At 38.3% G+C, this 26,124-nt stretch overlaps 1 protein-coding gene across 1 annotated transcript; it reads right to left on the minus strand.

The window, feature by feature from the left end:
• Window positions 1–3,689: 3,689 nt before the first annotated feature.
• Window positions 3,690–4,316, minus strand: LOC130963168 (uncharacterized). Its single transcript, XM_057889315.1, has one exon. It carries the CDS (start codon window positions 4,314–4,316, stop codon window positions 3,690–3,692), a length of 627 nt encoding a protein of 208 aa, XP_057745298.1.
• Window positions 4,317–26,124: the final 21,808 nt, after the last annotated feature.

A 26,124-nucleotide genomic window follows, 5' to 3' on the forward strand; every position in this document is an offset into this window, starting at 1 on the left:
TTGTTGCAGATATAATTTAAGTGTCTAATTTTTATTTAATTTATTTTTTTGATAAATTTTCAATATTTAAAATTAATTATTTTTATATTCTTATATTAAATATTAATATTTTTATATTTTAATAAATTAAATATTATTTTTTAAATATCGTAACAATCACCTAATTAGTATGGTAACTACTGAATTATTATCTTATTGAAAAATGTTTGGGAGTCCGGAATTATAACTACTTTTTTTAATGTATTTATTTTTTATTATTGTGAAAATAAATGAATAATTTTAGATATAATAAATATATAATTATATATATTAGATATATAAAATTATAGAATTAAATAAAGTAATTATTTATTTAAAAATATTATTTATATATTAAATTTATTATTATGTATTTATATATAAATATATATTGATTAATTTATTTTTAATATATATTTTATAATAATGATTAATTTTGACCTATCATTATTAATTTTATTAGCACTATTAAAAATTACAAAATAATTTTTAATTTTTATAACTCTAATCTATTTTATTTTATTTTTTAATTTGAGTGAAAAATAAAAAAAAAGCATTTATTTAATTAAGAGCGAAAGGATAATTATTGTTATCTTACTCTAATGACGTGCAAAAATATCAGAAGTTCTTAGAAATAAAGCGAGATTTCTAGAGAATATCAAAATGGGAGGGGACATCGTTTTCGCTAAGGAGGAGGGGAATCTGGTTAAAGACTCAGAGTAATTTTTTTGTTTGATTTTTATTTTTAGGTATTTATAAAATTTTAAGTAATTGAATACTGTTATTTTTTTTAAACTTCTTTTTCAAATTCAATAAGTTTGTGTTTATAAAATATTAGATAATATTATTTAATGTTTTATTACTAATTAAAGAGAAAATAAGTATAGAAATATACTAATTATAAGGGAAAAAAGACAATAATAATAAAAAATTAGTTTTTTTATATTCCAAAAATACATTTAAAAAAATATAATAATTTTTTTAGTTTTTTATGTATTTTATATATTAAAAATGTAACAAATTTGTTTTTAATAATATTTTACTAAAATATTTTTTTATGGTATTTTGAACATATATTCTTCTCGCCTCATTTTCATTCTAAAATTTCTAACAGCAAAATTTTATCCTCATCCCCACCAAAACACAGATATTTTTGCCCCATCTCTGTTTCATCTTTTTTTTTTTTTTTGTCAGTATCTCTATTTCAGTTTTAGATATCCCCATTAACATTCCCAAATCACCTAATTCGAAATTTATGTTTTTTTATCAAAATGAGGTGGAAGCCCAACTTAATTCAAAATCTTTAAAAGCCGTTTAATGCACCATAAAACTGGGTCCACCCAATTTAATTTGAGGCCCATAAAAAATTACTTTATTTAATAGTAAACATTGAAGAACGTCCAACATCCAACCACCTAAAAATTATTTTCATAAAAAAAATATTTTTAACCAACAATAGTCATTAAAATAGTAAAAGTTTAAAAACTAAAGAAAGCAAAGGCTTAAATAATCTTTTGTCCTTAAAAAATATTTAATTTTCAGTTATGATGTAATAAAATTTAAAAGGCTTTAATATTTGTCACTTTTGTTTGTTTGCATCACATCGTATTTTTTTTCAACAAGCGAGCTCAACACAATAAAAGAGAGTGAAAGAAGAACAAAATCACAAAATTAACACTCAATGTAAAATAAATTAGGAGTTATCCCTAATGCCATCTCTAGCATTGTCATCAATAACAAAAGGGATCTACATTGTTCCACAGTTTATAACTGGTCAATGATATGTAAAAAACTTCTTCTACATCAACTTTCTTGTTATAAAAGATTTGCTCATTTCTTTCTAACCAGATATTTCAAATAACTAACAAGAAACATATGAGCCACTTGTTACGCTTCTCTTTCCTATTAAAGACACATGTTCAACTCTCAAAATGTTCCATGAGCGAATTCGAAACAAACCACAACCTCCCAAAATAAGATAGTCATGCACACCACACCACACCACACCTGCCAAGTAAAATCACAACCAAGAAATAAATGATAAATATATTCAACATCTTTTTTACACAATACACATATGTTATTACCCTGACGAATGATTCTCAGCCTATACAATCTTTTTTTAGTATCACTCTTCCTATCAAAACAAACTAAATAAATAACTCCACTCTTGGCGGAACCAATCCTTTTCATATACTTCTGGTGAAGTTATAACTCGTGACATCCTCCATAAGCATTTTTTACTGCAGCATCTGCACAAAAGAGTTAGTAGAAAAAACTTCTTCTCTGTCAAACTTCCACACAACTCTATCTTGTCTATCATTTGTTAGCTTTATAAGCCTTAAAGTATCATGCAACTGATCCACTAATTCCAACTCTCATTGGTATAAATCTCGCCTCCACTTGAACTTTCAAATCCACTCTAAACCATCTCAAAATCCACAATTCTCTATGACAGATCCTCTTTGGTTTGAAACAGATAAGAGCCTCAGAAAACTATTCCTTAACAAACCACTTTGTAGCCAAACATCTTCCCAAAAAACAAGTCCTTCTTCCAGCACCTACCTCCATAGACAACCCATCAATCACCTTATGTATCACATTTTGATCCTTGAATTGTAACTGACAAATATCCTTTCATAGACCCCCTTAACAGGTAATGTCTAATCTGATAACATCACATTAGGGTTCAAGCTATTACAAGAGCATATGACCTTCTTCTGTAATGGACACTCTTCTTTTGAAAAATACCACCATCACTTGAATAGTAGTGCTATGTTCCTAACCATGGCATTACCCACCCTCAACCTACCCAACTTTTTTAGAGCTTGAACTACATCCCACTTAACCAGCGCCATACCATTCATGCCTTCCTCCTTACTCCATAAAAAATTCCTCTGCAACAAAATCAACTTTCTGCCACAGCCTTCAGTATCTTATACAGGCTCAAATAGTACACCGGCAAGCTATTTATCACAGATTTAATAAGGACCAATTTACCAGCTTTATTGAGCACCTTTGCCTTCCACAACCTAAACTTTTCATCCACTTTATTAATTATCAACTTCTAAGTCTTGACCAACCTTGCGTTCGCTCCTAGGGATATGCCAAGATATCTGACTGGAAGGTTAGCCTCCTTACATCCCAATAAGTTGCACATGTTGTAAATTTATTATTGCTCACAATTGATTGGGATCAAACTAGATTTATTGAAGTTGATACTTAACCCCAACATCTCCTAAAAACACCTTAGTATCCTTGCATAATTTTTTATGGTCTCCACCTCCAATGGACAAATAATACAGTTTCAACCACAAACTGGAGATGTGACAACTCTATATTATCTTTGTCAACCAACAAAGGTGAAATACGTCTGTTTCTAACTGTCTCACCCACCATCCTATACAGAATATCAACAACAAGAACAAACAAAAATGGAGACAGTGGATCACCTTGTCTCAAACCCCTCTCCATCTTAAAAGATTTTGATGACGAGGCATTTATCGAAATCGACATAGCAGCTGTACCAACACACTCCCTCACTTACTCCCTCCACCTCCAACCAAAGGCCATCTTCTGTAACACAATGTTCACAAAATTTCACTTTACTCTATCATAAGCCTTCTGAAGTCTAATTTAATAATCACCGCTTTCTTTTTTCTCAGCTTAAGCTATTGCACTGTTTCACATGTAATAAATGTCTCATCATGTATTTTCTGACCTTTAACAAATGCGCTCTGTGTCTCCCCTACTAGATTTGACATCACTGATCCTATCCTTCTTACCAACACTTTAGAGATTACCTTGTAGAAGCAACCCACCATGTTAATCGGTCGAAGGTCCTTAATTTTCTTAGCTTTATTGAACTTAGGTGCTAGAGACACCCACATAATATTTGAGTAAGAAGGTATCCTGGCTGACCGAAAGAAATCCAGCATAGATGCCGTGAACTCTGAACCAATCTCATCACAGCACTTTTTAATGAAATTCATGTTATATCCATCACTATTTGGAGCCTTAGATGATTCACAGTCTAAAATCTCATCTTTAACCTCTTCTACCGTTGACATTCTCTCCAATACTACAGAATCTTCTTCATCTATTCGATTCACTAACTCGTCTCTAAACCCCACAATCAGAGATCTCTCATGATGATACAAATCCTTATAAAACTCTCTAATAACAATCTTTATTCTAACTTGATTTCTTATCAACCTTTCATTAATTACCAGTGCATTAATTCTATTGTTCCTCCTTACCGATGCCAAATTATAGAAGTGTCTAATATTTTTGTCCATATCTTTCACATGCCTAGATCGCGTTATCTGTTTCTAATGCACTTCTTTTCTCACATACTATTTCTCTCAATAGCTTACTAACGCCTTCCTTCTAGCCTCCACTGTACCATTATAAATCCCATTGCTAGCCATATCATCTATCTTCTTATTCTCATCCTCAAAGCGTTGAAGTCTCTTATTTAAGTCACCAAAATTGTCCTTATACCATTTCTCCAAAGGAACTGTTAGAGCCTTCAGCTGATTTGTAGACTACACATCACCAAGATTCTTCCATTCCTCCATGACCATTCTTGAAAAACCTTCATGTGTAAATAAAAAATCTAAGCTCCGAAAAGGTCATGGTCCACCTCTGAACTTAGAATCCTCAATTATTACTGGCAATAATCTGACAAATCTCTCGATCTACCTTTTAGCTGAATCTCCAGAAATTTCTCAGTCCATTCCACACTCAACAGAACTCTATCAATACAATTGCAAGGTCGGACTTCGAACCATGTAAATTTTCGATCATTCAACGACAAGTCCACTAACTGCATATCTTGAATCCAAGTCTTAAAATCTTCTGCCGATGTTGTTAACATGTTTTGTCCTTTCCTCTCTTTCACCTGTACTACCTCATTAAAGTCACTCATGTATCAAACCGGAACCTAACATAAGCTAATTATATAACTCAGTTCCTCTCATACAGAAAGTTCCTCCACTCTAGTATGAGCACTATATACCAAACAAAAAGTACAATTGAACTCATTTTTTAATAGAACTCCTTCAACACATAACAATCTCTCTCTTTTATAGCAATTATTCATTCTAAATAGCTTATCATCCCATATTAATAACAGACCCTTGGATGCACCTTTTGATCCTACATACTCCCATTCCACAGCATCACTCCCCCAAATACGTACTACATCAAACTTAGTCACAACTTGCATCTTAAATTCAATCAATCTTAACATATTTGATAAACCACTATTTTATGGTTTATCTTGTACTAATTTGAGTGGTTTTTATCAAGCCTTTGCACACTTATTCATACTATTTGCATGGTTTTACAATTCCTTCCCAGAATTTGTTCTATGATTGAAAAATTGCTTCCTAGAGTCTTTAATTTGTGTATTTTAATCATCTCTTATTACCATTTGATGCCTTGATATGTGTGTTAAGTGTTTTCAGAGATTACAGGGCAGGAATGGCTTAGAGGATGGAAAAAAAGCATGCAAAAGTAGAAGGAATACAAGAAACTGAAGGAATTGCTGAGCTGTCCAGCCTGACCTCTTCGCACTCAAATATTCATAACTTGAGCTATAGATGTCTAAATGAGGCAGTTCCAGTTGCGTTGGAAAGAAAACGTCCGGGGCTTCGAGATGATATATAATTTGCCATAGTGGCCTGATGCGGCAGAAATTGGTGAATTAAAAATTATTAAAATGTGTACGTTGCAAGTATAGTTCTTAACTCACCAGAAATCCACTTATCAATTTAGAAAGGTGTCACAGAAATTTAAATTTTAAAATACTGGGAGTATGAGTCCCAGGTCGTCTCCCAACAAGTTATAGAAAAGTGTGCTATTTTATTAATCAAATGTTTTCAAAAAGGTTTGAGTTGAGTAAATAGGAAATAAAATTGGAGAATTTGAATAATGTAAATAAAAGCCTTGATTGGGAGTTGATTAGTTGGAAGTTCCGCTATTGTTGGATTACTCTCTAGATTAATTTATAATTAAAGGTTATCCTGTTTAGTTATCTCTTACTAGGTAAGGGAAAGTTAAACAAGTTGGGATGCTATGCCCATTCACAAGTTGCAATCCACTTAATTAAAAGGGATTGGTGTTAGTGACTAGAGGGCAAGCCAACAATAACCCAATTACAATTTTTCTTTCAAGTCTTCCAACTCAATTGGTTCCTTTCAATCAACTCCCCATCAAGTTAGGGAACTACTCGCTCATTGTGAATGTAAAATTCATGACATATGAAAAGGAATTAAAGAAATACATTGTAAATAAAAATCAAAATAATCAAATAAAAATAAAAGTAATCCTTGTATTAAATAAATCCTAATAATATTCCAATGGTAAAATTAACAAAGCAAAGGACATGGAAGAGTAAATCCAAGTAAAGAAAACGAACTAGAATGACGAAGTCTTGATGAGGTAATAACTCTTCTCAGTATCCCAATGCAAAAAGTGAGAGAAAAATAAAATCCCAAAAAACTATCAATCTGTAGAGAGAAAAACCTAGAGGAGGAGTAAAAACTATATCTAAAACTAAAAACTGTGTAGAATGAATGTTCTCTCTGGTTTCTGCATGTTCTCTGGCTCTAGTCTGCTGTTCTGGACCGAGAACTGGGTCAAAATAGGGCCCAAAATCGCTCCCAACGAAATCTGCAGATTCTGCAGATCGCGCACGTCACGCGATCGCGTCATCCATGCGGACGCGTCATTCGCGTTTTTCCCTTCCACGTGTTCGCGTCGTCCATGCCTCTGCGTCACTTGTGCTTTTCCATTCCACGCGGTCGCGTGAGCCATGCGGCCGCGTCACTGCGATTTTTCCTCTTTCGCGCGAACGCGTGAGCCATGCGGCCGCGTCACTTCTCGCTGATTACCTCCTCAATTTCTTGTGTTCCTTCCATTTTTGCTAGCTTCCTTTCTAATCTCCAACTCATCCATGTCCTATAAAGCCTGAAACAATTAACACACAGATCATGGCATCGAATGGGATACAGGAGAACTAAAATGCATAATTAAAAAGTTTCTAGGAAGCAGTTTTCAATCATGTAATAATTTCAGGAAGGAAATATAAATGCATGCTAAATTAATGAATAAGTGGGTAAGGATCATGATAAAACCACACAATTAAACACAATATAAACCATAAAATAGTGGTTTATCAACCTCCCCACACTTAAACATTAGCATGTTCCCATGCTTAATTGAAGGAGATGAGATAAATAAGTATGAACATGTAGAAACTCATGCAATGCAATGCAACTTATATATATATGAATGCAACTATATGATTCTTGCCCACTTGATCAAAAGTAAATAAGCTCTTCAAAACAATTACAAATCAAATTCCACTAATTCTATCATTATACAGCAAGACAGATAAAAGTGCAAGAAGATAGCTCATGAAAGTGGGGAACATGGAAATTCAAGCATTGAACCCTCACTGATGATGTATGTACGCTCTAATCTCTCTAGTGTATAGGGTACTCACTCTATCCTTCTCTAATCATGCTCTCTAACTTTTGTTTTCTCCTAACCAATCAACAACAGTTAATATGCCAATGCAGACATCATGAGGTCTTTTCAAGGTTGTAATGGGGCCAAGGTAAGGGTAGGGATACATATATGGTTAAGTAAGCTTATAAATTGAATCTTTAATTAACCCAGCTTTAACCCAACCTATATATTTTATATAACTTTAGAATTTATACCTAGCTACCCAGAATTCCCTTTTACATTCCATACTCATGTATCAAATTTATCATATGTGCATTGATCTTTGAATTTTTTTTTTTATTCAGCTTTGGGGTGATTTTGTCCCCTTATTTATTTATTAATTTTTTTTAATAAAAATAAACATAGCTTATCAATGTACATAGATTTTTAATTCTTATAGCTTCACATGAGTAGGTATCCAAATTCCCATTGTATTATCATGACATATTCCCTTAATAACTTTTGTTCCCACAAATTCCCATACTTAACTAGCATGCACAATTTTATCTTAAGATAACCAAAGATTCAATTTGGGATACACAATAATTTTTCCGCTTAAGGCTAGTAATGTGGTAAAATATAGAACAAATGGGATTTTAAGGCTCAAAGTGGTTAACAAAGGTAATTAAAAAAGGTAGGCTTAATTTGGATAAATGAGTTTAAATAAATAATGGTCTCAATCACATGCAAGCATATAAACATAATAACTATTGGACATATAGGATGAAACAAAATTTAGATTACAATCATAGAGAAGTAAACACACAAGAATAAAATAATTATGGTTAAATAATGTAAGCATGCATAAAGGCTCAAAGTTTCACAGGTTGTGTGTTCTTTAGCTCAAAAAATCATGTTCCAAATACAGCTTCAAGCAAATTTATCATAAAAGTTTTGATTAAAATTAGTGAAATTTTGTTCCAAAAATATCTTTTTAGAAGAAACTTATTATCTTTTCAATCAAGTAGAACCTGCATGCAACTAACCTATTCTAAAAAAAAAAGAAAATCTAACTAAAATATCCTAATTTATTGGTGCTAGGGAAGAGAATTTACCGCCGGAAGTCAGGTACTGACCGACCTCCCCACACTTAAGGCTTTGCACCGTCCTCGGTGCCATCTGTCAGGAACAATGGTGGGCTGGTGGCAGTGTCTCCACAGTCGGGGCTGTCATGGCTCCCTGTGCTGGTGAAGGAAGTGGAGTCCGGGGTGTCTGAGTCTCTGCAGTCTCCTCTAAGCAGCTCCCTGAGGTGTTTGAATCGGCGTTGATTGCGGCGCTCTCAGAGCTTGGCTTTCTTTTCATGTTGGTCCAACCGCTTCAGTATCTGATGCAGCAGTTGACTAGTAGATGGTGGAGGAGCTACAGCATCCTCTGTGGACTGATTGGTAGTGGCAAGTTGTGGCCTGAGATATCTCCCGTTAGGGACATACTGATCATCCCGAGGAAGAATGGCTTTGGTGTCTCCAGCTCTGTATGATACTCCGGCTGCTGAGATAAGATCAGAGACCAATGAGGGGAAAGGTAGGTTGCCCGCGATCTGCACATGTTCCATAGCATTCCGGATATGTCGCGGTAAATTGAGAGGCTCGTCTGTGAGGATGCACCATAGTAGAACGGCCATGTCTGCGGTGAAGAAGGACTCATGAGTACTCAGAAAGACGTAATGGGACATAATCTGTGCCCATACGTGAGCCTCTAAGGTAAGTACGGAAGTCGAGATTCCCTTAGGACGGGAACGATGGTATCCGAAGATCCATTTGTTGCCAGGGCGAGCAATAACTCTGAGAACAGCGTCTCAGTCAAAAGTGTATGCTTGGCGCTTGATTGCGGCTTTCTGAAAAGCGTCCAATCCTTCTGGAGCAGGTGGGAGATCTAAGGCTTGCTGTATGGCTTCTTCTGTAATGGGGACTTGCTTCTGGCGTAAATAGACGGACTGCAGAGTTGGCAGGTAGAAGTTGGAGTAGAACTCAACAACCCAAGAAAGATTAACCTGTCGTGGCTGTCTCTGTAAAAATCCCCCAATGTCTCTGTGCAATTTATGGCTCAACAAATTCAGCGATACGAGGCGGAAGGATAAGAAGGTGTTCATTGTTGTAATTTTGAGCTGCCAGGATGGGGAACATTTGCTCACAGTAGCGATTTGGGAATCGTGCAGTGTCCTTGGCTGGGAAGGCTTGCTCCTTTTCATCAACCTTGATAATCCTTTTAATTCTTTTTGTTGAGGGCTTGACTGCAGTTGAAGAAGGTTTTGCCACTAATGCTCTCTTCGTACCTTTCCTTGCTGTGGATTTAGGGGTAGCTTTCTCTTTGCCTTTCTTGGTGGCCATTCTAAAAAAGGGGAGAGAAAGTAAGTTAGATCCAAAGAATTAAAGCAAGAAAGGAGATAGGGTGAGTAATAAACAGTGTACAGTAAAGATGAATGAAATGAACACATGGTCATGACAACATGTGAAAAGATCATTAAAGAAAATAGAACAAGTGCACGAAAGGGTAAGTAGATGCAAGATGATTATTGGCATGCCGGCAAGGGCATGAGTAGCATAGATCAAGCATCACTTCGTAACAAACTAACATGTTTGTATTAGCAATTAAATTGAATTAATAAAATAGTAAAGGAAATTTGTGAAAAACATGCATTGAGTAGTAGAATAGGATAATGTAGAAAAGTGCATGATGCCATATGGACTTTTTCACAAACACATAGCATGCATGGTAAAGAAGTCATAGAAAGTATTAAAGTAAACATGCAAGCAATCCTTTTATGAAAATAAGATGTAATTGCCAAACAATTTGCAACAATCCACAAGCAAATAATGAGGAATGATGACTCAAATAAATTTCTAGCACCATGTAAAAAGGAAAGAAGAAGAAAGAAAATATGGATAATGAAAAGAAAAAGAAAAGAAAAGAAAATAACATATAAAATAAGAAGAATGATAGAAAAGGAAGAAGGGAAGAAGAAAATAAAACCTTGTTAATGGAGGTGAGAGAGAGAGAGAAAGAGTGAAAGATGAGATAGAAGGAAGAAGGGAGAAGGAAGAAATAAGGAGGGAAAAGAAAAATTAGGATTTGGAGGAGAGAAAGATAAGATATTTTGGCAGTTTTGGTGGAGCTGTGCCGCGCAAGCGACGCGGCCGCATGGGGCACGCGTTCGCGTGATTGCGCTTTAGTTCAGTTGACGCGGTCGCGTGACCCATATTGTGCTTCTGGCGCGAGGGCAGCCTCGCGCCTGCACAACTCTCTGTTCAAATTGATATATTTGCCAAATTAGGGGTGATGCGATCGCGTGAGTGGGCTTCAGAAAGGATGACGCGGACGCGTCAGCGACGCGGTCGCGTGATAGTGATGGTGCGTCCAGCACCAATCCAGCACCACTCTCGCGCAATATTTCGTTGTGCACCCCTTTTATCTCGGAAATCAAGGCACGCGGCCGCGTGGAGCATGCGGTCGCGTGGGAGGCCAGGAATCCCATGTGACGCAGACGCGTCAGCGACGCGGTCGCGTGGGACAATTTGTGCCATTGGCACGTGTAACACCCTACCATACAGAGTCTTATGCTTAAGTCATAATTCAGAGATGGCAAGGTATTACGACCTCTAAAAATAAAAATTTAGTACATATAGTAGTATGAATGATTAATTATAACTAAGAGCCTTTGTAGGAAGAGGGGTAAACAAAAATCGCAAATCGAAAGCGCAACACTCCGATCGATAACTTAACGAACAAGGATAACCAACGCGAGATTATATATATACAAAGGAGTGTCAAAAACAGGAATATCAAGACTCAAGATCCGGCTGCGAAGATAACCGGTCCGAGCATAGCAGTATATACATATGATAAAATAATGAAAACCCCAAAGGAAACCCAAAGGGACACAAATACATAAACCTATTCTCCAAAATCTCCCATAAGAGGAGTCATCACATTTTGTATTATTTAATGGAGATAAAAGTATCTAAACAAACCATATAAACCAAAACATAGACCCGAGAACAAGGATCTTCGCAAATCTAGAAGTCTCCAGCATGCCTCAGCGGGAAACCTCACGTCCTGCATCTGAAAACCACAAAATCCGCATGGGTGAGAACCAGAGGTCCCCAGCATGGTAACAGCTTCCACATACATAATACATAATAATAGAGGAAAGCCAAGGGCAATCCTAGAACTTCCTCCAGATAATATCAAAGCTCATAAACAAGCTAAACCGTATAAGGGCATCTGACTAAAGATTCTTCAGTCTAACTAATACTTCCCTTTCCAATTCCTTCAAACCTCCCAACCACCAGCAGGAGTATATTATAGCAAACACAATTATATCAGACAAAGAATATACAAATAGGAGCAGTTAAGACATTTAGACAATTAGCAAGTAATATGCAGTCAAATAGGCAATCTCAAACAATTCACATAGTATGCATATGATGAATGCCTGTCCCTAGTGGCCGATGATATCATCTTGTCGGTTATAGAGCCAACCCGACAAGTCCTGGTCGCTAACCATTGGACTGTCCCTCTGTCGCGCATCCCCAACTCGAGTTATACTCGTTATAAACTTGATCATAAACATGATCCATATCCATCACCCTCACTGGTGAATATTTCGGGGGCGAGCTCATCCGGGACTTTCACAGTGCCCGGCCACACTTACGACATAGGGTCACCAGAGTATCAAGTCTCAACCTGGAGCACGTGGTGGCTAGCCACTGCTACTACCCAGGGAAACTCGTATCTCAGATAGTGGAAGTGCAAATCACAATTATCAATAATTCAGTATAAACATGCATGAATCCTCATCCATGGATCAACATCCATATCAGCCATCCGGCTCACGGTTCAGTCCAGAACCAGCCAATATTCATAGCATACACAGCTATTCCGGCTCACGGTTAAATCCATAACCAGCCATTTCATTAACAATTACAGCCTTTCGGCCCATGGCATAACAAGCACTTCCACCACCATCCTCCACATCTCACATAATCATCTTGATCCTCATTGATCATTCATTTTTCCCTTGCTTCACTCGCAAGTTACCTCATTCACTAGCCCCCTTTTTAATAGCTAGGTATGTCATAATGATTTAAGACATAAATGGTGAGATCGGAGGCTTAGAAGTATGAGATTTGGCTTTTAAAACTCAAAAATCAACTTTGGGATGAAAACAGGGCCACGCGTACGCGCACTCCACGCGCACGCGTGGATGGCCTCAAAAACTTATCGACGCGCAAGCGCCATGCACGCTAACGCGTGGATTACAAATTTGCCAATCGACGCGCACGCGTCAACCACGCGTACGCGCGGGTGTTCTCGTGCCCCAGGCACAACACTGGCACAGTTCTGGCATAACTCTCTGGAAAATGGCTGGGCATTGGGTGCAGCACAATCGGCGCGCCCGCGCACATCACGCGTACGCGTGGATGGCACTTCTCGGAAGATCGGCGCGTACGCGCCAGGTGCGCCCACGCGCAAGGGGTCATTCTGCTAAAAATTTTCTAAGTTAAAAGCTACAGAATTTCACAAATTTAAACCCCAATCTTCCAACGGACATAACTTCCTCATTTTAAATCGTTTTTCACCCGTTCTTCGAACGGTATGGACATCCCGGATCCAATTTCATTTCTAAATAGATTTGGTACAAAACGGGGATCCGTAGTCCAAGTTATGTCCCATCAAAGTATGCCCAAAAACCATGTTTTCATACAAAACCACAATATGCCATTTTCAAAACAAACCATTTTCAACTCTTTTCAAAATCAATCAAAACATGCCAATTTCATCCCTTTTCTTTGAAATCAATCAAAATGTATCAAATTCAACATCAATCCTCCTCAACTCACACATTGACACATTACCACAATATACAAAATCACTATCTCATCATTTTAGCCCACTTCACCCAAGTGGCTCAAACTCAAACATATTGACATATCATATACTATTCCTCATGCCAATTCTCAACAACATCAATTCCAATAAACCATCATTATACATAATCAATATCATATTCACCATCAACATGGTTCAACCCACAATTCAACCATAACCAATCATCAAGCATATATCACAACATGCATACCTCTCATACATCATACCACCAAGGCATCAAAAATCATCATCACATATATGACCACATCATATATCTCAATCATTCAACAACATCCACAATTCAATGCCTATCTTAGGGCCTCTAGCCTAAGTATTTCCTACCACATTACATATTAGATACGGGAAACCGAAACCATACCTTAGCCGATTTTCCCAAGCTCCACCGGAGCACTTCCAAACCAAATATCCACAAGCTCTCAAGGCCTCAATACCTCCAAGAACAGATTTTTCACCACCAAACCCTTTCCAAGCTTTTCAAAATCACCAATCAAGCTCCAATATTCACATATACACAACCTAAGCCACAACCATCATACCCATACACAACATCTCAAAACCCAAACATCATAAAACAACAAAATACACTAGGGTTGAGAATCTTACCACACCCAAGGTCCAAGGAGACAATATTAACCTTCTCCTTCAAGAGAGTTGGGTCCTATAACATCAAAGAACCCAAAATCTCAACATTTTACCCATGAAACTCGAAAATAAGGGTTGAGATTTCGAACAGCAACACGTGGCTTACCTCAAGATTGGTTGTATGGGTTTTGTAGAGCTCTCCGCGGTAAACGCGTGGCCGCAAACGGGGCGGCAATCGGAGCTCTAGATCAAAAGTTATGATGGTTTGAAGATCAACCAAGGGAGAGAACTTGAGAGAGTGTTCTTCCTCCCTTTCTCTCTAATTTCAGCTTGTGTGTGTAACAAATGAGGAGAGAGAGTGCTGAAAACTAGGGTTTTGGTTAAGTTATGTTGGGCCAAGGGCCCACTTTGGGTCCGGTTGGCCCGGTTTGGCCCGTTCGGTCCAATCTTGGTCCGAATTCTATAAAATTGGTACCAAAATTCTCGTCTCAGTCTCCTCTATCACATTTAGCCATAAAAATCACATTTTAGGCTTTCTAGAATAAATTCTCATTTATGGGTTAATTAGCCGTTAATTAACCGGGTTTTACAGCACGCCTCCAGCCATGCTCCAGCGAAACTCTCTGTTCGTTTTTTATTTTCTCACTTCTCCTTGTGACGCGGACGCGTCGCTGATGCGGACGTGTCGCGCAGCCCTTTTTTATTTTTTTATTTTTATTTTTTTTATCCAGATGCAGATGCATGAAAGTACTAAGAAAGAGAAGAGTTATTAGATGGAAAAACTAAGAAGAAAAGAACGATCATACCATGGTGAGTTGTCTCCCACCTAGCACTTTGCTTTAACGTCCGTAAGTTGGACGCTCCACTAGCTCAATCTTCTGGCATGTGGGGGTCTTCCAAGAGAAAGATCTCAAGTTCCTTATTTTCTGTATCTTCTCGCCATGGTACAGCTTCAGACGTTGTCCATTAACTTTGATAAGTTCAAAGCTTGAAGGGTGGCTGAGGTGATAAACTCCGTATGGTTCGGCCTTCTCTACTCTGTATGGACCTTCCCATCTTGATCTCAACTTGTCTGGCATAAGCCTCAGTCGAGATTTGTAAAGGAGGACTAAATTCCCAAGCTGGAACTCCTTTTTCTTGATGTGCTGATCATGTACAGCCTTCATCTTCTCCTTATATATTCTGGAGTTCTTATAAGCTTCTAGGCGAAGGCTCTCCAGTTCTTGCAGTTGCAACTTCCTTTCGGCTCCAGCTTGCTCAATTCCCATGTTGCACTCCTTGACTGCCCAAAAGGCTCTGTGCTCTACTTCAACTGGGAGATGACAAACTTTGCCATAAACTAAGCGGAAAGGACTTATCCCAATGGGAGTTTTATATGCTGTCCTGTATGCCCATAGTGCATCTTGTAGCCTGGTGCTCCAGTCTTTTCTATGAGGTTTGACTATCTTCTGCAAGATACGCTTTATCTCTCTGTTTGACACCTCGACTTGCCCATTGGTTTGAGGATGGTATGCTGTTGCAACCTTATGAATTATCCCATGCTTCTTCATTAATCCTGTGAGTCTTCTGTTACAGAAATGGGTGCCTTGATCGCTCACGATTGCTCGTGGTGATCCAAAGCGGAAAATAATATGGTTTCTCACAAAGGAAACAACAGTGTTAGCATCATCAGTGCGGGTAGGAATTGCTTCCACCCATTTGAAAACATAATCCACAGCTAACAATATATAAAAATGACCATTAGAATTTAGGAACGGACCTATGAAGTCAATGCCCCAAACATAAAAAATTTCACAAAAAAACATAATTTGTTGAGGCATCTCATCCCTCCTGGATATATTACCAAATTTTTTGCATGGGAAACAAAATTTACAAAACTCAGCAGCGTCTCTAAAAAGAGTAGGCCACCAGAATCCACCGTCTAAGATCTTTCTAGCTGTTCTTTGAGGGCCAAAATGTCCTCCACTCTCAGTTGAGTGAAAGGCCTCTAAAATGGACTGAAATTCTGATTGAGGCACACAACGTCTAATTACCTGATCAGCGCCACATCTCCACAAATATGGGTCATCCCATATATAATATTTAGACTCACTTTTCAGCTTGTCCCTTTGATGCTTAGAAAAGTGTGGAGAAAATGTGCGGCTAACTAGATAATTAGCTACAGGTGCATACCAAGGGGCTACTTCAGATACTGCTTGCAGGTTATCCAATGGGAAATTATCATCTATAGGAGCAGAATCATCCTTAATGTGCTCAAGGCGACTCAAGTGGTCTGCCACTAAATTCTGGTTACCACTCCTATCCTTTATTTCTAAATCAAATTCTTGTAATAGCAGTATCCAACATATGAGCCTTGGTTTGGACTCCTTTTTAGCTAATAGATACTTTAAAGCTGCATGGTTCGAATACACTACTACTCTAGTACCAAGTAAATAAGCTCGGAATTTATCTAGAACAAAAACAATAGCAAGAAGCTCTTTTTCAGTAGTAGTATAATTGGACTGGGCAGCGTCTAAAGTCTTAGACGCATAAGCAATAACAAAAGGATCCTTACCTTCACGCTGAGCCAGCGCTGCTCCTACTGCATGGTTGGAAGCATCGCACATGATTTCAAACGGCTGGCTCCAGTCTGGTCCTCTCACAATTGGAGCTTGAGTCAGGTTGGTCTTCAGCTTATCAAATGCTTGCTTACAATCCTCACTGAACTCGAACTCAATATCCTTTTGCAGTAATCTGGATAAGGGAAGTGCTACCTTACTGAAGTCCTTAATAAATCTCCTGTAAAAACCTGCATGTCCAAGGAACGAACGGACTTCCCTCACAGAGGAGGGGTAAGGTAAACTAGAAATAACATTCACCTTTGCTGGGTCTACAGAAATTCCAGTATTAGATACAACATGTCCTAGTACAATCCCTTGTTTTACCATAAAGTGACATTTTTCAAAATTTAATACAAGGTTTGTATTGACACATCTATCTAATACTCTAGATAATCCATCTAAGCAAAGGCTAAAAGAATCACCATAAACGCTAAAATCATCCATAAAAACCTCCATACAGTCCTTAATAAGATCAGAGAAAAGACTCATCATGCACCTCTGGAAAGTAGCTGGTGCATTGCACAAGCCAAAGGGCATTCTCTTGTAAGCATAAGTCCCAAAAGGACATGTAAAAGTAGTCTTTTTCTGATCCTCAGGAGCTATATGAATTTGGAAATAACCTGTGTAACCATCTAAAAAGCAATAATGTGATTTACCTGACAGGCGATCTAGCATTTGATCAATGAATGGAAGTGGGTAGTGATCCTTGCGAGTAGCTTGGTTGAGACGCCTGTAATCAATGCAGACTCTCCAAGCGTTCTGTACTCTGGTTGCTATGAGCTCTCCATGCTCATTCTTCACTGTAGTGACTCCAAACGTCTTGGGCACCACTTGGACTGGGCTAACCCATTCACTGTCTGAAATGGGATAGATGATACCTGCTTCCAATAGTCTGGTCATTTCCTTTTTGACAACTTCCAAAATAGTGGGATTCAGTCTTCTTTGGGGTTGGCGGACAGGTCTTGCTCCTTCCTCTAAAAATATTCTGTGCTCACATACTTGAGGTTTGATGCCTACTATGTCTGCCAAACTCCACCCAATTTCTTTCTTGTGCTTCCTCAGCACACTAAGTAACTGTTCTTCTTGTTCAGGAGTGAGGTCCTGTGCAATAATAACTGGAAACTTCTGCCCATCTTCAAGATAAGCGTATTTGAGATGTGAAGGGAGAGGTTTCAACTCTATCTCCTGGTCATGGGCAGGCTCTGGATTGTCTGGAGCTTGTGAAAATGCCAAAGTATCCTTATTGTCAGTTAATAGAGTCCCCACACTTGGACTTTGTTCTGTGTACTTTACTTCCAGCTCTTCCTGGTGAATTTCAGCTACAGTTTCATCTATGATATCACACTGAAAGATAGAATGATCTTCTGGAGGGTTGTTTGTGACTCCATTCAAATTGAAGATTACTATTCGACTATCTATTTCAAAAGAATATGTTCCTGAAAAAGCATCTAATTTGAATCTTGATGTCTTCAGGAATGGTCTGCCAAGTAGGATGGATGACGGATTATCTGAGTCATTATTGGGCATCTCCAAGATATAGAAATCAGTGGGAAATGTGAGCCCTTTAATGTTCACTAAAACATCTTCAGCAACTCCAGCTACTGTAATAATGCTTTTATCTGCCAACACAAAACGAGCTGCCGACCTTTTTAAGGGAGAGAGCCTTAAAACATCATATACAGATAAAGGCATTATACTAACACATGCTCCCAAATCACACATGCAATCATAAATTACTACACCTCCAATAGTACAACTAACTATACAAGGACCTGGGTCACTACATTTTTTAGGTAAATTTCCCATTAAAGCAGATATAGAACTTCCTAAAAGAATAGTTTCTAATTCATTAATTTTGTCTTTATGTATACATAAATCTTTTAGAAACTTTGCATATTTAGGTACCTGTTGAATGACATCAAAAAGGGGAACAGTTACCTCAACCTTTTTGAAGATTTCTACCATTTTGGGGTCAGGTTCCAACTGCTTCCTGGGCTTCCTTGCAAGTTGTGGAAATGGAATGGGAGTGGTGTTTTTTGTAGTGTCTGCGCCTTTTGGTGCTTCCTCCTGTGGTTGAGCTTCTTCTTTCTCAGCTATGTCCTGTATGTCCTCTTCCTCTTCAACATCTTCTACTTCTACTACCTCTTCAACTGAGGCGTGTTTTGGTGGGCTTGGCTCCTCCGGACTTCTCTCCTGCAGTGTGGTTCCAGACCTTAGGGTGATGGCATTAATACCACCCTTTGGGTTGGGTAATGGTTGAGAGGGGAGTCCACCAGAGCTTGAGGACTGGTTGTTGGAGTTGTTCATTGATCCAATCTGTGAGACAAGAGTTTGTAAAGTAGAAATGAAAACATTCATATTATTCTCCATAGCCTGTTGTCTCCGATCCATGGCTTGTAGCAATTCATCATTAGGAGATGAAGAGGGGCAAGTGGTCTGAGAAGTCTGTTGAGAGGCTTGTGGTTGTCTTAAATGAGGTGCTATGTAGGACTGAGTCTGATTCTGCAGCCTGAAATTGTTATTGTTATTTCACCTCTAATTTCCATTGTTATCTTTGCCTCCTCTGTTAGAATTGTTCCTCCAATCCTGGTTAGAATTGTCTCTCCAGCCTTGGTTAGAGTTATCCTGCCATCCTTGGTTATAGTTGCCACCTTGATTGTACACTTGATTGGGGCGGTCATGAAAGTTGTGAGTGGCTGCTACAGTGTTGTCTTCTGGTTGGAGCTGCGGACACTCATCGGTATAGTGACTGTAATCTGCACAGATTCCGCACACTCTTTGTGAAACTATCTGCTGGCTGTGCTGTGGTGGAGAAGGCTGAACTTGCTGAAGTTGTTGTTGATTCAGTTGCATCTGCTTCATCAAGTTAGTCAATTCACATAGACTCTGGGCTATAGCAGTAGTCTCTGTATTAGTGGATACCTCCGCAACAGCTCTTGACCGACTTTGTCTCTGCCTATGATTCCTAGTAGAGTCAGCTAAATCTCTGATCAATTGCCATGCTTCGTCCGTAGTCTTGTACTTTTTCATAGAACCATTGTAAGCACCTTCCAGTGTGGTCCTATCTTGAGATCTCAAACCCTGTGTAAAGTAACCAAGCAAAACTATCTTGTCAATCATATAATGAGGACATGCATCTCGAAGTGTATTGAAGCGTTCCAAGTATTCATAGAGGGTCTCAGATTCATCCTGAACGATCATAGACATGTCCTTCCTTAGCTTATCAGCAACTTCAGCTGGAAAGAATTTATCCAGAAATTCACTCCTAAGTGTATCCCAGTTGGAAACAGTTTTTCTGGGCTGAGTGTAGTACCATTCTCTTGCCTTTCCCTCCAAAGAAAACGGGAAGGCTTTTAATAGAATAGAGATTTCATCAGCGCCATCACGCTTAACAGTAGAACAAGCGGTCTGGAAATTCCTAAGATGCTTGATAGGCTCTTGAGCAGGTAAGCCATGAAATTTGGGCATCAAGTTGAGTAGCGAAGACTTTATTTCAAAATCTACAGCTACTGCCGGGTGGTGTGTCTGGAATGGTTGGAGCGTAAAATCAGGGGCTCCTTCCTCCTGGATAGTGACTCTTCTGGGTGCTGCCATGTCACCTGCACGTAAATGAACTGGATCAGTAGGAAGGGGGTTTGTTTCTTCCTTAGATGACGGTTCAGGTTTGTCCTCAAAAAGGAGTCGCCTACGCCTAGCTCGCCTTATATGTGAAAGAGTTCTTTCAATTTCAGGGTCAAATGCTGGCAAGCTTGGATCAGGAAGCGAACGCGTCATTTAACGAAAGAAACGTACAGTTCATAGTGATAGAATGAAAAGAAAAAAATTGCAATTGATGAGCGGATAATTTGTATGCTTTTTGGCATTGTTTTTAGCATGTTTTTAGTATCTTTTAGTTAGTTTTTAGTATATTTTTATTAGTTTTTAATTAAAATTCACTTTTCTGGACTTTACTATGAGTTTGTGTGTTTTTCTGTGATTTCAGGTATTTTCTGGCTGAAATTGAGGGTCCTGAGCAAAAATCTGATCCAGAGACTAAAAAGGACTGCAGATGCTGTTGGATTCTGACCTCCCTGCACTCGAAGTGGATTTTCTGGAGCTACAGAAGCCCAATTGGCGCGCTCTCAACGGCATTGGAAAGTAGACATCCTGGGCTTTCCAGCAATATATAATAGTCCATACTTTGCCCAAGATTTGATGGCCCAAACCGGCGCTCAAAGTCACCTACAGAAATTCCAGCGTTAAACGCCGGAACTGGCATAAAAATTGGAGTTAAACGCCCAAACTGGCATGAAAGCTGGCGTTTAACTCCAGAAAAGGTCTCTACATGAAATTCCTTCATTGCTCAGCCCAAGCACACACCAAGTGGGCCCGGAAGTGGATTTTTCTGTCATTTACTCATTTCTGTAAACCTTAGGACACTAGTTTACTACTTATAGGATCTTTTGACATTGTATCCGTACCTTATGACCTCATAGCACTTTTTACACGTTTTTGTATACTTCCACAGCATGAGTCTCTAAACCCCATGGTTGGGGGTGAGGAGTTCTGCTGTGTCTTGATGGATTAATGCAATTACTACTGTTTCTTATTCAATCATGCTTGTTTCCATTCTAAGATAACACTTGTTCTTAATCCGGATGAATGTGATGATCCGTGACAATCATCATCATTCTCAACTATGAACATGTGCCTGACAACCACCTCTGTTCTATCTTAGATTGAGTAGTTATCTCTTGGGTTCTTTAATCGGAATCTTCGTGGTATAGGCAGGACTTGATGGCAGCATTCAAGAGAATCCGGAAGGTCTAAACCTTGTCTGTGGTATTTTGAGTAGGATTCAATGATTGAACGACTGTGACGTGCTTCAAACCTGTAATCTACTGGGCGTTGGTGACAGACGCAAAAGAGTGATTCTATTCTGGTAGAGGAGGGAACCAAACCGGTGATTGGCAGCACTGTGACAGAGTGCGTGCATTAGCTTTCACTGCGCGGATGGGAGGTAGCTGCTGACAACAGTGAAACCCTATACGAGCTTGCCATGGAAGGAGACTTGCGTGTTTGATGAAGAAGACAGTAAGAAAGCAGAGATTCAGAAGATGGAGCATCTCCAAACCTCAACCCATTCTCCATTACTGCAATACAAGTAACCATTACATGTTCTTTTGCTTTTTACAATCAATCCTGATAATTTCTGATATCCTGACTAAGATTTACAAGATAACCATAGCTTGCTTCAAGCCGACAATCTCCGTGGGATCGACCCTTGCTCACGCAAGGTATTACTTGGACGACCCAGTGCACTTGCTGGTTAGTTGTGCGGGATTGCAAAAGTGTTATTGCAATTTTGTGCACCAGCAATAAAAATAAATACCAATCAATAAATCAACAGACTGTTGTAACTCCCCGGCAATGGCGCCAAAAATTGATGCAGCAGAAATTGGTGAATTAAAAATTATTAAAATGTGTACGTTGCAAGTATAGTTCTTAACTCACCAGAAATCCACTTATCAATTTAGAAAGGTGTCACAGAAATTTAAATTTTAAAATACTGGGAGTATGAGTCCCAGGTCGTCTCCCAACGAGTTGCAGAAAAGTGTGCTATTTTATTAATCAGATGTTTTCAAAAAGGTTTGAGTAGAATAAACAGGAAATAAAATTGGAGAATTTGAATAATGTAAATAAAAGCCTTGATTGGGAGTTGATTAGTTGGAAGTTCCGCTATTGTTGGATTACTCTCTAGATTAATTTATAATTAAAGGTTATCCTGTTTAGTTATCTCTTACTAGGTAAGGGAAAGTTAAACAAGTTGGGATGCTATGCCCATTCACAAGTTGCAATCCACTTAATTAAAAGGGATTGGTGTTAGTGACTAGAGGGCAAGCCAACAATAACCCAATTACAATTTTTCTTTCAAGTCTTCCAACTCAATTGGTTCCTTTCAATCAACTCCCCATCAAGTTAGGGAACTACTCGCTCATTGTGAATGTAAAATTCATGACATATGAAAAGGAATTAAAGAAAGACATTGTAAATAAAAATCAAAATAATCAAATAAAAATAAAAGTAATCCTTGTATTAAATAAATCCTAATAATATTCCAATGGTAAAATTAACAAAGCAAAGGACATGGAAGAGTAAAGCCAAGTAAAGAAAACGAACTAGAATGACGAAATCTTGATGAGGTAATAACTCTTCTCAGTATCCCAATGCAAAAAGTGAGAGAAAAATAAAATCCCAAAAAACTATCAATCTGTAGAGAGAAAAACCTAGAGGGGGAGTAAAAACTAGATCTAAAACTAAAAACTGTGTAGAATGAATGTTCTCTCTGGTTTCTGCATGTTCTCTGGCTCTAGTCTGCTGTTCTGGACCGAGAACTGGGTCAAAATACAGCCCAAAATCGCTCCCAATGAAATCTGCAGATTCTGCAGATCGCGCACGTCACGCGATTGTGTCATCCATGCGGACGCGTCATTCGCGTTTTTCCCTTCCACGCGTTCGCGTCGTCCACGCCTCCGCGTCACTTGTGCTTTTCCATTCCGCGCGGTCGCGTGAGCCATGCGGCCGCGTCACTGCAATTTTTCCTCTTTCGCGCGAACGCGTGAGCCATGCGGCCGCGTCACTTTTCGTTGATTACCTCCTCAATTTCTTGTGTTCCTTCCATTTTTGCTAGCTTCCTTTCTAATCTCCAACTCATCCATGCCCTATAAAGCCTGAAACACTTAACACACAGATCACGGCATCGAATGGGATACAGGAGAACTAAAATTCATAATTAAAAAGTCTCTAGGAAGCAGTTTTCAATCATGTAATAATTTCAGGAAGGAAATATAAATGCATGCTAAATTAATGAATAAGTGGGTAAGGATCATGATAAAACCACACAATTAAACACAATATAAACCATAAAATAGTGGTTTATCATGGCCATACATCTAAGCGACGCGCACGCATGATTCACGCACACACGTCGCACTGACGAAAAACCAGCGTGGCAGATTTCGTCCGCAGCGATTTCTGGGCTGTTTCTGACCCAGTTTTCGACCTAGAAAACACAGATTAGAGGCTATAAAGTAGCGGAATGCATCCATTCAAAAAAAGATGGACACAACATTCATTATTCATAATTTTAGGTTTTTAGATGTAGTTTTCTAGAGAGAGAGGCTCTCTCCTCTCTCTTAGGTTTTAGGATTTAGGATTTCTATTAGTTTTAGGCTATTTCTTCACAATTCTAGATTCAATGTTCCTTTAATTTAATTTCTCTTCTACTTTTATTTATTTTATTACTTTAGTTTGTTTATTTTCCCAATTTGGTTTATGGATTCCTATGTTTAATTTGATTTTTTATTTAATATAATTTGAGGTATTTCAGATTTATTATTGCTTTCTTTTATTTATTATATAAATAATTTGGATTTTTCTCCTCCCTTTGCTTTAGTTGAGTAATTGGTGACACTTGAGTTATCAAACTCAGCTGTTGATTGAAAATTGGAATTTGCTGATTGATTTGGATCCCTCTAAAGCTAGTCTTTTCATAGGAGTTTACTAGGACTTGAGGAATCAAATTGATTAGTCCACTTGACTTTCCTTTATTTAGTAAGGGTTAACTAAGTGTGAGCAATAAACAATTCTCATCACACCTGATAAGAATAACTAGGATGGGATTTCCAGTTCTTATACCTTGCAATGGTATTCATGATAATTAATTTACTTTATTGCTAATTTATTTCCTTGTTCCCTATTTCAAAAACCCAAAAAGATAATTTTTCATAACTAATAATAAATCATACTTCCCTGCAATTCCTTGAGAGACGACCCGGGGTTTAAATGCTTTGGTTATAAATTTTACTGGGTTTGCTTTAGTGACAAACAAGTTTTTTTTTTACGAAAGGATTTTTGTTGGTTTAGAAGCTATACTTTCAACGAGAGCTTATTTGTAAAATTCTAGACCACGCAAGAATCCGTTTGTCAATATTCAATTTCTGCTTCTTTTTAGGTCCTTCACCATACTCAATTTTCCAACACCGTAACTTCCTAACATTCCAAGAACAAATTTTTTTTTTTTTAAAACTTTACTACACACCTTTTTATGGTTTTTGGAGTTTACATCTTCGTGCTTTTCTTTCTGCTCTGCCAACCTCCTTTTTTGAGCAATTTCTTCATTCAATGCTTGAAAAATTACCATAATATCATCTTATTGTTGTACTACACTGCTCTTGACTCAATTGTCAATTTTCACGTTCTCCTATTTTCAAGAATCTACTCCTCCCGTTCCAAAGCCTTCTCATCTTTGGTTCCCTATTTTCTACCCTCAATATCCATGCCAACCCCAGAACCAATTTCAACATTACCATCATCAAGTCCCTCATCATCCGAGGCCATACAATCTTCATTAAATGCTTCTTCTCCATCTTCGACGGACCCAACCTGGTAGGTTGAGTTCTTTTTCCTAGGCTCTGAGCAACTCACCTCCGTATCCCCATCGAACCCATCATTCCTAGAAGAACTGAATCCCTCCATCACCGACAAAACCAGGTGACTAGTTTTAGTCTCAGTCTCCATAGGAATGCATTTTGTCAGACGTAACTGGTGTTCAGCGTTCACGGAAAAGAGCCCTACGCCGCCGTCACCACCAATCTTCCATCGTCGATCACCAGCACATCGATCTCCTTTGCTACAGGAACAGTGTGCACCGTCACTTCTTCTAATGTCCCCTTCGTTCTGCCCATGGAGAGTAACGCATAACACGTTCTTTGGAGTGGAATCAACCAAACCCAAATTCTCCAATCCCAACTCGCAGCCTCTATTCACTTCTGCATTATCTGGGCTTCTAATAAGTGGAATAAGGTCCAAATTATCTCCCTTAGTAAAATTGGCACATCCCATATTATTGGACCAAGGAAGGAGTCTGTTTAGGTTTGTGTTTTTTGACCTCATAAACCTTTTATTCAGTCCATTATTCTATCTCACATAATTCCAACTTACCATTTTTTTAGATTTCACATCATTAATCATATCTTTATATCCCACAAAATCTGCACTTCCCTTTAAATCAGCAAGATACGTTACCCTTTAAACGTGATCCTGATTTGAATTGCAATTAATCCATTCCTTTAAAATAGACTCTAAAATTACTAATCTACCTTTTTCTGCTTCTTCCTCCCTTGGCACCGCCATCACCAACTCTACCACGGGATCTTTGCTCTCCACCGGAGCTATGAAACTTGTACCTCTAGCAACCGAATTCCCACATGCTCTTGTAGGACAAAATTTCACCTAAATCTTCTAGTTTTCAATCCAATCCTTAGCTCTCATGGCCAACTTCTTTTACTAGAACATCAAATTCACTAATACCTATTGTGATATGGATCCACTCGTTGATTATGTCCATAATACAAGTATCAATTGCACATGCCCACACTGAATGAGATGCATGATTCTGTGGCTTTGTCGCACCCAATTATTTCTCTCCACTAGCCTCCTATCATCTTGAACGTCTCCGCTGACCACATATGCAAAG

This window comes from Arachis stenosperma, chromosome 2 (genome assembly GCF_014773155.1).
Source record: "Arachis stenosperma cultivar V10309 chromosome 2, arast.V10309.gnm1.PFL2, whole genome shotgun sequence".
NCBI classification, from domain to species: domain Eukaryota; kingdom Viridiplantae; phylum Streptophyta; class Magnoliopsida; order Fabales; family Fabaceae; genus Arachis; species Arachis stenosperma.

Excerpts from the sequence above, each read along its gene's own strand:
- LOC130963168 (XM_057889315.1), bottom strand. The coding sequence starts at position 4,316 with ATGGACAAAAATATTAGACACTTCTATAATTTGGCATCGGTAAGGAGG.